This window comes from Electrona antarctica (genome assembly GCF_951216825.1).
Source record: "Electrona antarctica genome assembly, chromosome: 19".
Lineage (NCBI taxonomy): Eukaryota > Metazoa > Chordata > Actinopteri > Myctophiformes > Myctophidae > Electrona > Electrona antarctica.
The window spans coordinates 22194381-22209283 of NC_136800.1; the positions used below are offsets into that span (position 1 = coordinate 22194381).

At 43.0% G+C, this 14903-nt stretch overlaps 2 protein-coding genes across 2 annotated transcripts in view; both read left to right on the forward strand.

The window, feature by feature from the left end:
* The window catches only part of LOC306912535 (band 4.1-like protein 3), a 66808-nt gene extending 58991 nt beyond the window's left edge, over positions 1 to 7817 (forward strand). The window contains exons 23-27 of the mRNA XM_079488826.1: positions 1687 to 1779; positions 2192 to 2290; positions 3458 to 3538; positions 4112 to 4227; positions 6641 to 7817. Coding sequence (XP_079344952.1) covers positions 1687 to 1779; positions 2192 to 2290; positions 3458 to 3538; positions 4112 to 4222 — 384 coding nt within the window. The 3' untranslated portion in view covers positions 4223 to 4227; positions 6641 to 7817. The remainder of the gene's footprint in view (positions 1 to 1686; positions 1780 to 2191; positions 2291 to 3457; positions 3539 to 4111; positions 4228 to 6640) is intronic.
* Positions 7818 to 9922: 2105 nt separating this feature from the next.
* LOC306942951 (zinc finger and BTB domain-containing protein 14-like) lies at positions 9923 to 13333 on the forward strand. The gene is made up of 2 exons (XM_079529145.1): positions 9923 to 10080; positions 11205 to 13333. Exon 2 carries the CDS (start codon positions 11229 to 11231, stop codon positions 12411 to 12413), a length of 1185 nt encoding a protein of 394 aa, XP_079385271.1. The 5' UTR covers positions 9923 to 10080; positions 11205 to 11228; the 3' UTR covers positions 12414 to 13333.
* The last annotated feature ends 1570 nt before the right edge of the window (positions 13334 to 14903 follow it).

Genomic DNA, 14903 nt, shown 5'->3' on the forward strand with positions numbered 1-14903 from the left:
CGTGTGATTTCAGAAGAAGAAGAAGAAGATGTGGGAGAACAATTAACCGAGGCCGAATGGTTGGACAATCAGGATGTAAACAAAGAAATAGGGATGGAGGTAGAGACACCTGCAGAGCAGAACATAGACCGCAGTGTAGTACCAGAGTCAGGGACTGTTGTGAATACAGAAACACAAGAAGCCACTAATGAGACTCTGATAGAAGACACCCAAGCTGTTGTCGCAAGAGCAGATATTCTCACTATCGTGCTCTCAGAAGAAGAAGAACCGCTAACTGAGGCCGAAGTGTTAAAGAATCAGGATGTAAGCGAAGAAATAGGGATGGAGGTAGAGACACCTGCAGAGAAGAAGAAGAAGAAGAAGAAGAAGAAGAAAATAGACTGCAGTGTAGTACCAGAGTCAGGGGCTGTTGTGAATACAGAAACACAAGAAGCCACTAATGAGACTCTGATAGAAGACACCCACGCTGTTGTGGCAAGAGTAGATATTCCCACTATCGTGCTCTCAGAAGAAGAAGAACAGCTAACTGAGGCCGAAGTGTTAGAACAGCTAACTGAGGCCGAAGTGTTAAAGAATCAGGATGTAAACGAAGAAGAAGGGAGGGAGGGAGAGCAAATAGTCGAGGCTGACGTTTTGGAGAATGAGGCCATGAACGAAGATGACCAGAAGTCCAGCTCAGAGGAGGTGAATCATGTGACTGAGCAGTCTTCCACAGAGGGTCCTCCAGCCATGCCTCGGTCAGAGGTAAACCCACCCCAAACCCCAGTGCTGTCAGCCTGGGGACCCCAAACCTCAGCATGGACCTCCGTCTGAATTTTCTAACTTCACTGATTGTCCCCTGAACGGATCAAGGAAGAATGGAAACACACACACACACACACACACACACACACACACACACTTGATGGAAACCTTGTGATTTGCATTCTTTCTTATGGTTATTTCCAGTACTCCGCTTCAGTATTCTCTCCTTCACCAAAATAGATGCCATAATGCATGACTGCATGCCTATTTAGAGATTTAAGACCCTTACATGATTGCGGATGGTTGGCATAGTTTACAGGCACGGGGTATTTATTTGTCCATGCCGTTAACAGAGCACATCTTAGCACAAGGTGGTGATTTTGAGATGTGTAACACCTAATTTGTTGATTGCAAACTAAATCTAAATTAAACTAAAATGTTGCTGTCGTGCTAAGAGGATACTCATGATAACTGGTACTAGAGCCCAACCGATACACAGATACACGGTCAGCAAATTATTGTCTCAGGAATGCGACAAAAACAAAAGAATCTCCATGAATTCAAGGATTCATGGGGTGTGTAATTGATAGAAATAAATCATTTTTGGGGTGAACTACTCCAATACACTGTATTGGTTTGGCCAATATAAGAATAGGGATTGCTGGGTTTTTATTTTTGTATTTATTTTTTTGGTTATAAGTTAAACAATCTTGAATAGAAACTTGAATCAAATCAAAGTTTACATTTGTTATAATAATATTGTGCAGTTTATTTCAAAATATCAGTCAATACAACTGTCGGCAAGGCCAAAAATCTGCATTGGCATCGGACTCGTAAATCTGGCATCGCTCGGGCTCTACTCGTCACGATAACTGGTACTTGGTAACTTCTCTTCTGTTTTAGTTATGCGTGTCTTTTCTGTTCCTGTGCTCGTGCGTTCAGAGTGTTGAGACGATGCAGCAGGAGGACGTGTGTACCAAGGAGGTCCCTGTCGTCCACACAGAGACAAAGACCATCACTTACGAGTCATCAGAGGTACGCAATAATATGACCTTATGTGTCAAATCTTCTCTTCTTGGGTTCCCTGGCAAAAAATCAGATTGGGTTCCACGCCGTGGCCAAATTAATATCAAATTGGCACGAAAACGTTTGAGAACCACTGATTTTGAAGGCATTTTGTAGAATCTGCCTCAGGTCAAAGATACAAAGAAGAATCTCAATTTTATGAGTTAAATGTAGAATATATGAACAGTTCTTGGTTGTTTGTAATGTTGCTGATCTGGGAATATTGCTGATGTCTTTTTTAGGTCACATGAACTGTAGATAAGAGAGGCATTGTAATAAAAACCTACCACATCGACAGGCAAAGTCTAAATGTGTGCAATGTCATTTTGCTCATGTGACAGTTGTGGAAGAACCAGATAAAGGCATGTATCCCCAACAACAGGTGGATGCCAACGGCGACGCTGACCCTGGGGTGTTGCTGAGTGCCCAGACCATCACCTCAGAGACCAGCAGCACCACCACCACCACACACATCACAAAGGTCAGGGGCGTCCACACACACACATGCACTAGTTTACCACTGTGCGGTTGTTGTTGTTGTTGTTGTTGTTGGAGTAGTGTTAACCCATTCAATCTGAGGAAGTATATGTGTCACAACAAGCGAGCCAGCAGGAGGGAAAAGGTCGGCGGACATTAGTGGGGGGTTGGGAGGACGGTTAAACGGTGACGTCATGATGTTAATCAATCTCCGTCTAGGGCATCAGACTGTACTAATTAACAGGACGGAGACCTCCGCCTGGGGCCCTTAAACTGTTAACTGCCAGCTTTGGTGTAGCTCTGAAGAAATGGACAAGGATTAAATGAACTAAGCACTCTTCAAGCTTAGGCTACTCTATAGTAACCTGACTCCGCCAGATGGGGCAGCAGAGAGTACACTGGGTTCCCCCCTCCTGCTCCCATCTGGGAACTCTCAGGCAGACTTGATGCCCGGCCACAAAACGGCCTGGCCAATCAGCAGCAGCTATTCCGCCTCTAGCTGCTGTATGTGTATATGTGTATATGTATGTATGTATGTATGTGTGTATGTATGTATGTATGTATATATATATATATATATATATGGATGAATTAATTAATTAATTTCACAAACAATGGCGTGTGTAAGTAGAGAACTCAACAAAGATCATATCAGCTATTTGGTCTGCTAATGTTTTGTTCCATTACTTCCTATTTCACTTTTTTTATCCTATATTCGTTCTCTCTCAGAACTGGCCCCAGAAACACTTATTTTTTCCCTTTTGTTCCCTACTCGTTTATAAGATGTTTTTGCATATTACTGTGTGTATTTGTCTATCATTAATGTTTTCAATGAATTGCGTACATGAGGAAAATCTTTCTTGGCTTCATCCTTTTAGCAGACCTTCTATTCTACTCTACTTCCCTGTGCCTGTCTATGCAAACTGTTAATAAAGTATTAAATCAATCAATCTCCTGATTGGATAAAACTGGTACCCCCAACTGAAAATGTATTTTCTGTTTACTAAAGAGCCGAAGAGACCGGGGGAGACCCCTGTTAGTAGTGAATGAACACTATGAGGAATTCAGATTGAATTAATTCAGAGCTATTATTTAACACTTCTTTTAACAAAAGCAAATCACTTATGTGAATATTTATTTTTAACAAAGTCCTCCGTTTTGTGCCGTCCAGACTGTGAAAGGAGGCGTGTCCGAGACGAGGATCGAGAAGAGGATCGTCATCACGGGAGACACAGACATCGACCACGACGAGGTCTCCACAGTCTCTTAACTTTTCCCAAGTATCCTGTTCTTTCATGTAATCTATCTTTATCCCATGGCCTATTTCTCTATCGGTCTCTTATCACTCCATCTCCTTAATCTATCTCTCTAATCTCTCTCCATCCATCTTCTCTCTCTCTCTCTCTCTCTCTCTCTCTCTCTCTCTCTCTCTCTCTCTCTCTCTCTCTCCACCTCTCATTAAAAAAGCACATTTTAAAAATGAAACTGCACAGAGACCTCTCTCCCTCCCCGAAGCGCTTAACGTCTCTTTTCTCAGTTCAGGGATTTGACCCAAAGAATTGCAATTCACTGTGGCTTTTAAAGTGTGATATTTGACAAAAGTTATTAACATGCTGTGTAACTTTCACAAATATTGATGTTTGTTGTATGGCTTGTATTACAAATGTAACTAGCAGTAGCTAGCTACCCTGTTGGAATATTGACTCACCAAAAAAAACATCCTCCACTCCCCCCTCCTCCAACCTCCCTCCCTGCCCTGCCCCCTTCTCTATGTCTCCCCCTGGTGGACCCGCCTTGCAACTGCACCTCCGTTGTGTGTGTATAGGCTCTGGCTCAGGCCATAAAGGAGGCTAAAGAACAGCACCCTGACATGTCAGTGACCAAAGTAGTGGTACATAAAGAGACAGAGATCACACCAGAGGAGGGGGAGGATTGACCCAGGTAAGAAGGATGAAGGCTTCTGGCTGGAACCGATCCATTCCAGTCCGGTCCGATCTGGACTGGCTTTGGATTTGGCTGGGCTAGGGGTTTGCAAGCTGGTCTCTCCATTCTCCTCGCATGCTGCTTTCCCCCCACCCCCCCATCAGCACTGGCTGTCATGGGTACTACAGACAGCCCTGCTTGTGTAGCACTAACCATCAAGGCATCACGCTGTTATCGGCCCAGCTCCACCTCAGCCTCTATGAGTGTATACAGACTGGATGTCATAAGGTTGCAGCCTTAGGGGAAAGAAAGGAAAAAAGAAAAAAACGTTAATAGTCATATTTCTGCCAGTGTCTTTTTTTTTTGTCGAAACACTCCCCCCTGCTGGGCAATTACATGACCTCCTTGTACTGTATGTTTGTACTTCTGCTACAAACAGAGACTGACCCCATCTGGAATAATTAGATGCTATATATACTGAGGCCTCACAAATTCATCTCTTCCTACCTGGCTTCCCTGTTTTGGGCATGTCATTATATTAGTAATATAAACAATATTATAGTACATTTTATAATATAATATTATAGTAATAGATAATTCCATAATGTTTTTCTACAAGCACATCTAATCATCTAATCTACAAGCTCTATGCACTGAGTTTTATATTGGCTATTTTAGTTATTTGATGTACGATGATGGTGGCACAGTGGTAAATGTAAAAATACATTTATTTATTTTTTTGTTTTTTTGCATACATGTTTTGAATCCCCTGAAAATCATGTATGAGACAATCTTTCATCATTATTGAGAATGAAGAGAATGAAGCATTTCCTTATTCCCAAAGTTTTCACAAGGACTGAAAAAGAAATGCCGAAAAGCAGTCTTTGGGTCTCGAAGTTCAAACGGCAGTGGCGACATTTAGCAAACAGAATTTGGAATTGATGTTTTGTCAACAATGCGGCGCAGCCATACTGTACCTTTTAATCCCTATCAGTGAACAAGTGAGAATTCCAGCTAAACCAGCTCTGCGTGCCTCTCTCTGCGGCCTTTAGTTTGTGGCCTGCAAAGTCATCTGTATTTGAAATCTGATCCTACATATACAGAGGTGTGCCTGCCTGGGGAAACTGTCGGTCCTATTTTGGAGAAGAAAATAAAATAATCTCATCATCATGCCGGCAACTTTCATACAAACCCTGTTAGTAGTATGTTTGTTATTTTAGGGAAAATTGGCAATGTTGGTCCTGTGCTGGGCCCACTAATATATTCAAGCATGCAGAAAAGAAAAAAAAACTATTAAAACAAATATTGTAATTTATCCACGCCCATCCCATTATGAAAAACCCGTTCAAAGGCACAGTATTGCTTCCAAATGGAAACGATTAAGCATTCTTTTCTATCGTGCAACCCAAACACGCACCACCTTTTATATGCTTAAATGGGTCAGACGTTTGCCTCGCAATGTTTTTTTACAAACTTTACGAAGGCAACCATTTGTGTTTGGACTTGTCTTGTCTGCGCAACGTTGTCAGGTATCCTCCCTGAGTCTGACAGGGGGCCATGCGATGGAAGCTCTATCATTCCATTCTACCACTCTGGCATTGTTCTTTTAGTGTTTCTAATAACCCCTCCTCAACCCTTTATCTTTCAAGCTTTTCCTGTGCAAGAAACCTTCTATGTCAACCTTATATACTGTATGTATATATATATATATATATATATATATATATATATACACACACACACAGTATATATACTGCTGTATATCTAACTTTTGGCATCCAAGCTTTCTTCATTAGCTTCTGAGTGAAATGACCCCAAGGCGCAGGGTTTTGGATGCGTGTGTATGCGTGTGCGTGCATGTGTGGACTTGCGTGACTCACCAGATGGGAATGGCTTGCTATGTTTCCACGGCTCTCTGGACCCTCCGCTGTGCGTGCAGTGCTGTCTTATATCTTGCCTGTCAGAATGGCTGTGCTCTCAGTCTGAGCAGCATTTATTACCATTGTACTAAATATTTGTTTGTGGCCTTCTGGATGCTTGTCTCTTAACTGTAGATGCACATGCAGAGGCCGGGCTACCAAACAGGATAAAAAATAGGCTAATAAAGTGGTTTCTATTTTCAACATTTTAATTTGAGACGTGTCGTTTTAGGCGGTAGATGACACAGGCATTAGACATGATGATGTTAATTATGGTGGTGATGTTAATTATAAAAGCCACTGTTCCCACCAATGTGTGCAAGCTTTACCCAGTAAGTACCCGGTTGGCCTTTGTGCATCTACCATACTGTATACAGTTGTATTACCTTTTTCCTCACTACACCTGTATCATTTGTTGTGTTGTCCTGTGTGGTATGCTGTGCCATATAGTTTTGGGAGTTTCAAAGTGTAGAACCGTGTTTGCTGACATGTTGTTTTCTCTGTGTTGGTAGGAATAAGGCTGAGTGCTGTTTTCTATTCAAGGATTCAACCTCGCAACCTTCAACACCCAGGATTCCATGTATTACTCCGGGACATTCTGAAGACTTAGACAGCTCCTCCTCTCCAAATGCTGCGGCTCGCCACAAGGTCCCACCCATCACCTGCGAAAAAGTGCATTTTGCATGAGAAGGACACCATGTTGCATTATCAAAGAATGACAAGATTATATACATGAAAACCATAAGATAATAAGAAAAACCTGGTTCTTCAATCCCATCTGCACGCCGACCTCTCGTGTGCAGCAAGAAAACAAACCCTTTCCTTCTTTTTCTTTCACTGCCTTATGACTTTGAAGCATTTTTATGATTGAGAATAATTATTGTAGCAACATTCTATTTATGAATAAAGCCATCACTCCGAAACCTAAAACAACGCTGTATGCTGCACAGTATAACCCTTGCTGTAGATATGCCAAACTCATGCCAGCATTGTGTCACTCACCACTCCACAAACTCAATGGTTTCCAGTCAAATATGCCGCTGCAGAAATCAATACAGACCAACTGTCTGCAGTACACACCTAAGCTTTTCTTGAAAGAAGCCAATCATATATCTAGTAAATGATTTTGTCACAAACTACTTGGAAAAGTATTTTTCTTTTCTTATGATCAGTATTTTTATTTTTGTCATCATTCTTACCTATTGTTTCTATCACCTGGCTGCAACAGTTTTTTTAAACTGTTTAAAAAACACATTTAAGGATACTGGGAAGAGCAGATATCAAGCTTGCTGTTCAGGAAGCTCTTGGGATGTTCTTGGTGGATGAGCTGTACCTAAGGAGGTTCACCGCTGTGTGACTGTCCAAGGACTCGTGTGGTCTGTCATGTTCGATGCTCTCTTAATGAATATGTCATTTTCAACATATATGTTGTCAAGGTGTGTGGTTATCAATATGTTGTAGTGGGAAAAGTACCATTAACGTGCGCTTGTTGCAAAAATAGGGACACAATGATGTGTTGAAGATGACATATGATATGGTCTTAAAAGATTAACAAAGCCAAGAGTGATCTGTCGTACACCAGAATATGTATGCTATATGCCTCTCATCTGTTCAAACTGTATCTGAATACCAAGTATCATTCATGTACAGCAATATTTCCACAACAGTGAAATAAAAGTGGCAAACCCATTGGTTTTAAGTTTGTCGTTTTCTTTCTAAATGGAATATTGACAGCATTACCGGTAATTTGATTTATGTATTAAGCTCTCTGATTCGTAAAGATGCAGCCTGCAGCTTATTGATCTACTCTGATCTTAATATTTGATTATTAGTCGATGCATCCTTTTATATACGTAGCTTTAATTTGGAAATTGAGAAAATAATGTCAACACTATTCAAAGTTCATAGGTTACTACATTTGCAGTATGACGAGCAAAAATGTATTCAAGCCATGTTAATATTTATCAGCAATGTCTGTAATATATAGACTAACCCTTACACATAACAATCTGCTCTTGGACATAAAGGAATTTACCATTTTAAATTATCTTGCAATCCACTGAGGAAGCATCCATACTAGCTATACAGTATTTTGGTTATGAATAACCACTGAGGGGCTATAGTATATATGGTTCTAAATCCTTGTTGTTTCATCAGTAACCCTGACCTGGGGGCAATAACGGCATTTTGGGGGATAGATCTAGGTCTGATAAGGATGAACTGTATAGGCCTACTGTGCATGTTCAAATCATGTATACCGGTACTTCCAAAGCATACATTTAATATATTTTCAACCTGCATTCTTGGCAGCAACCCCTTGCAGTGGTAGGTAAAGTGGGGTCAAGGGACCCTCAGGCCAGGGTTCCAAATCTGCATTCACACGGGCAGATACAACAGTCAGTCTACCATTCATTTTCAATGGAAGCCAGCGACATTAGATAAAAAATACTTCTGACGTTTTTGATTGATTGAAATATTTATTAACAGTTTGCAGAATTACAGTACATTTCAAGCACAACTCAATACAAAGACTGTTAACTGTGAGTGGACGACCCAATAAAGCATTACACTTGTTTACAAGAGGGTCCACCAATTCATCAAAACATTTAGAGACGTACAAATAGACACTTCTATATAGTCAAAGAACAGAACAGGAATTCATCATAAAGGAGGTAAAAAGGGAAAATACAGTGAGGGAGAAAAGGGGTGGGGGGGGATTCCGATTTTACGGGGGCCAGTTTCGATTTGCAGCTGTCCGTAGGTGCCCTTTGAGAGCGGTTTTGAAGGAGTCAAAGGATTTGCATGTCTTAATGACTGTTGGTAGGGCGTTCCACATTTTGGTGGCATAGGAGCGAAAATAATGTAGTCCCTTGTTTGTGCAGAATCTGGGTTGCACATGGTTTGTTGCACTCCCTCTGGTATTGTGGGTGTGGACTTCGTTAACATTAAGGAAGTATTTAGACAGGTACATGGGTATCTTGGTGGTGTATCGAATCTTGTGGACCAGACCCAATGCAAGATGCTGTACTCTGTCGTCGACCCTAAGCCATTCCAGCCTATCAAAGTGGGCAGGGGTGAGGTGGGTTCGGGGGGTGAGGCCAAGTTTGTTTTGGTAAGTCTGGAGCCTTGTTTTAAGGGCCTTTGAGGTGCTGTGGTACCAAGAGGTGCATGCATAGTCGAAGAAACCTTGTACGAGGGCTCCTGTTAGGGTCTTCAATTTTATCACCGGAAAGATTAGCCTAGGTAGGTAATTTCATCTTTACGTGTGATAATATTGTCACCCACTCTAACCAAGAAGCCATCTGCCTCGCTGAGATTACTATTTGATCCAAAGAGAATGGATTCAGTTATTCCCAGGTGTAAGGATAGTTTGTTATCAGCGAGCCAGGTGCAGAGCTGAGGGCCTTTTCAACCTGCAGTTTGTTCCTGTCCGAGACCAGCAGTGCTGAGTCATCTGCGAACAGGAACAAGTTTGTAGTTTCTACAAGAGGAGCTACAAAAAAAAGTTCAACTTCAGCTACAAATATGATGTGTAGCTTTGTATCTGCCAGTGTGAACACAAGTCAAGAGAGTATATAAATGGACCTTTTGGTTCCATTTGTACATCCTCAGTTATTGGAGAGTCCTTGGAATTCAACAGTTTGAGCACCACTAAGCATGAACTCGGGCTGGGGTGGCCGGGTGGGCTGAAGTAGCCGATTACAAAAAATAGCCTAATACATCTATGATAGTCTTGATCCAAGGCTAGGGCTGGTGGTGGAGACAGCCGACGTGCCGCTCCGGTCCTGCAGGGGGCGACGGAGCGGCGCGGCGTTTCCTCCACCGCCTCCCCAGGCAGTCACAACAAGAGGAGGAAGAGGAAAAACGACAGTTCTGTGTGTGGATCTGGATCCTCGTCGTCGACTCGCCTGCCTTGCGTGACAACACCAAGGATTCCACCCTGGCTTCCAAGGTATTTAAAAAACCATTCCAATTCACCCTTTTAACTTTGATTCGACGTCGGAAAACAGATTACGGTCCTTTTGCGCGTTTTATCGACGGGTAAAACGTCGGTTTTGGGCGGTCGGATGCGTTCAGAAACGGCTAACAGAAACATGCCCAAGCGGCGGAGCGCTCGAGCTGCTTGATACCAAAATGGCTGGGCGCAGTGAAATGTGAAAGATTCTTTCTGCTAAAGGTTATTCTCTCTCTTCGCACGCGACGCCAACCGGAACGCAAAACGCGGGGCGCGAACCGTGTTAACGCATCGCGGTCGCCGTTTTATTTTAGCAGCGCGTCCCCCGGCTTATTTTCCGTGTTTTATTGGCGATTTTTTTTCTCGCGTTTGTCGGGCCTATTTTTTTCTCCCTCTCTTCGCTCCATAGGATTTCTGCATGACTGAATTAGCCACTTTTGTTTACTCTCTGCTTTCCGACGCGTCGCGCACCGCCGCCGTCGTCGAATGCGCTCCGCACGCACAACGACTCGAGCAAATATGTTTTGTTTTTTTGTTTTTTTCATTCGCCGTGAAAGTATATGCGCGTTGCATACTTAATATGTATACATTAACATAATTAGCATGCTAATTTAGCCTAGCGCTCGCGCTCCACCCACTTTTAGTTTGGCAGGTGATGACCGTTTCCGATGATACTGTACTAAAATGATCTCTGGAAAACGAAATATAAACAAAAAGACGATGACGTAAATAAAACACATATATAATGCCATTGCAAACTAACTACCGGTATTGGGTTTTAGCACAACAAACACTGTAGCATTCTATTCGGATTGTGATAGCTTCCATTTATGACTACTGCTGTTCAATTAAATCTTTATTGGCGGACTCTGGTCCATAGAAATACGTACAAAGAATATAAATGAAAGAAACGGGACAGGTAATAAAATTATTAAACACAAAGGCATTTTAGCCAGTGCACCCTTTAGTCTGGATTATGATGTGAATATAGTGGGAACAGCTCATTATGATTAGTTCTGATGTTTGCTAATCTTGCTAATTCAGATTCTGACTAAAATAATAACTAAATAAATAACTGAAATAAAATAATTAATCCCCCCCCCTCCTTTTTTTTTGTAAAGATTGACCCCCTCTCAGACGTCGCTATGTCTGACTTGCTGAGATATATCGACTATGATCATAAAGCAACGTTCCTGAAGATGCTGAATCAACAGCGAATGGAGGGCGAGCACTGCGACATCGTGGTGGTGGTGGAGAACATCGAGTTCCGCGCCCACCGCTGCGTGCTCGCCGCCTGCAGCAACTACTTCAAGAAGCTGTTCAAGAAACAGAGCGACGAGGACAACTCCATCGTGGAGCTGGACTTCATCCGCTCGGACATCTTCGAGGAGGTGCTCAACTACATGTACACGGCACGCCTCGCCGTCCGCAAGAAGGACATCAACATGATGATGTCATCGGGCCAGATACTAGGCATCAACTTCCTGGACAACCTGTGCACGCAGAAGCGCGAGCTGACCAACATGAAGACCCGAGAGAACCAGGCGCCTGGTGACCACGGCATGCGCGCCCAGGACGCCATCTTGAAGGAGCTCGCCATGGAGGAGGTGAGGAAGAACAGCTTCTACGACCAGGGCATGGACAACATGGGCCCCGGGGGCTCCCATGTCAACAACCAGCCGCACAACTACAGCACCACCAACATGGGCAAGGACCAGCACGGCCACTGGAGCTCCTCGTCCTCCAGTGACATGAAGCTGGAGTACCTTCTCTACGGCCATCGCGACCACGGCTCCTCCTGCCAGACGCCCGGGAAGGTCCTGGACCCCAACGCCAAGAAGGAGCGTCTCCTCACCGCCAACCGGCCCTACGGCTGCGAGCACTGCCCCAAGGCCTTCACCACCGCCGCACACCTCAAAGAGCATCTAAAGATCCACTCCGGCTTCAAGCCCCACCGCTGTGTCGTGTGCGGCAAGGCGTTCATACGGGGGCCCGACCTGAAGAGGCATGAGCGTGTGCACAGCAACGAGAGACCATTCGGCTGCCAAATGTGCGAAAAGGCCTTCAAGCACAAGTCCCACCTGAAAGACCACGAGCGGCAGCACCGGGGCGAGAGGCCCTTCAACTGCGGCTCCTGCGACAAGGCCTTCATCAAAGCCTCGGATCTGAAGCGCCACTGGAACACCATGCACAGCGGCAACCCCCGCAGAAACATGTCCCTGTCCCCCGCTGCCTCCCAGCAAGGTGGCCAGCAAGCAGAAGCCACTGGAGACCAGAGAGACTGGAAAATGGAGACCGGACCACATTCGCATAACTCGGAGAACTTGTGATCGTTGTCTGCAGGACACAACCGCTAAACACAAACGCATACACTGATGAGACAACCACCACACTGATATGACATACATACATACATACACACACACACACATGCATACATCCATATATCCATCGTACCTGTACATGAGACGGGTAAATGTATGCACACACCCGCGCACACACAACCACAACCCTGTGACAGGCTGCGTAGCCTCGTGTCACACGGACAATGATCGGAGTGAGTAACGACAGATCATAGCATGTTCATAAGACTGTGGGGCTGTATTATTATTCTAAAGAATTATGTCAAGAGGATGTTATCTTTTTTTTTTCTCCGCCTGTAAAATCCTGTAAATGTTTAGTTCACTCTACTATACGTATATTTTTCACAACAGCATCATTTGCTATCTAGACAGGGGATCCTCATAACATTATTCTCTTTTACTTTTATGGGATATGTAACATTTAAATGTTTTGTTTAACCTTTGATGAAATTTTAAGAACGACATGTTAGGGGAAGGGGGGGAGGGGGCAAGACAAAAAAAAGAAGAAAAAAAAGATTTTTCTGCATAACATTTGTTGCGTTGACTATATTCATGTGGATGTTTTTAATGGATGTGTTTAGTTGTATTGATTGATATTACACTGTACGAGTAAGAGTCACCATTTTTGCATTTGACAAACAGATGATACCAAAGTCTTGGGCCCTCAAAAGATTGTCTCACAGAGACTGTCCTGCCCAAGCAACTGGCCAACTAGATTTACTGTTATACAGTATAACTGTCATCCAGCTATCAACAGTTAATGATAGATGTCTGTATATACTGTAGCTTAGATTGTTGCACAATTAGAATACACAATAATTAAATATGCACATATAACATTGTCCTACTCCTACACTTTGACAATAAACACCATTTGCTGCGTTGTACTTTTTTCCCAAAATTATTTGTTTTTTACGGCGATGGTACATATACGTAGGTTCATATCACACATTAAAATCTTGAACGCTTGAGTGTGTACAAATGTAACCAAAGGGTCCATTTGGTTACATCACACTGGCTCATCTGTGGTGATGTGGTTTGTGGTTGGGCTGCCACACCCAACAATCTCCAGGTCATCTTGTGAGTCAGGTGTGTGTGTGTGTGTGTATGTGAGGCAGCAGCTGCCATATAGTTAACCTCTGTCAATGAGTTATGGCAATGCAATGTTTGTTATGCAACAGTGCCTCTTGCGGAAAATCTTGTCAATAAGGCATTTTTCACTTAGAATTGGTTATTTTCAGCTATGCATGCTGCAAAGTAAGTAGGCTTTAGGGATCATCTTGTGTACCATGGAGTTTGTATGCCTCCCCCCTTATTCCTAATTGAGCTCCAAATCTCATCTGGGTCTTTAAGAATATAAATGAATATTTGTCCCACAATTATCAACAAGAACCTGGTTTCTAATTCATTATTTTCAAACAAAACTTGGTAAAAAAATAAGAAGTCTTTCCCAGGAGTGGCTGTGTGGTTGTACATGACAACCATATATTTTTTAAATCACAATTGTAAAGGAACTCGGCAATGCAAATATTTAGCATCAAATAATTGTGTTGCGTCTCTGTCTGCTATTAAGCTAATAACATGATCAAATGATCACAGGCTAAGTAAGGATAATCCAATGGATATACTGTAGTGTAGGAGTCAAGCATCTAGTTCACCCTGAGTTCAAATTCTCCTCTTGCTTTGACACAAAGAATGCAGCAACTTGGTTTTGTTTATTGGCCTGGCCTATGCAAACAATCACATCTGGTGCACAGTCCCCACCCCACCCTCCTAAATCCTGCTGCCCCTTGGGTTTGTCCAGTCTGTTTTAGGTCTATTCCAGCACACAAATCTTTGTCATTTTCAACAACAAAAATACTCCATATGGCATATAGTGAAAATATCCGCTCTACATGCTCACAACATGACGTGTTGTGAGCTTGTAGATTGGCTATTTTCATATTTAGATGAGATTGGCTATTTAATACTTTATGGTTTAATGACCTGATCGTTACAAATGCAATGTGCACTTGTGCAGACACATGCTTTGCTATAATGTTGACTTAAACCCAGTTAACATGTCTGCTGTCGTGCGAAGGGAATACTTGTCCAACTTTCCCATACTCAGTATGCAACACTAGATGGTGCCCTGTGCATAGTGATTGACCTGTTGCTGGCCAATTTGGAGCAGCTTATGTAGATAGTGCCGGTCCAAAACGAACCACTGATGAGCATGAGCCTGTTAGAATAGAGACGTTTATTGAATGGAGAGGTACTGGGGGTGTTTGTATTCCTCCCTTTGAATGTAAGCCGAGTTCAGTTAAAAGCACATATGGCGTGCCTGCGGTAAATTTATGCACTATCACACCTGGATGCTTTCCATACATTTACATACATCTGACTCCACCGGTGGAAAGTGCTGGGTGCTGAGCCAGTACAGGATAAGGGTTTTCACAGTCACATTGCTCTTGTCCC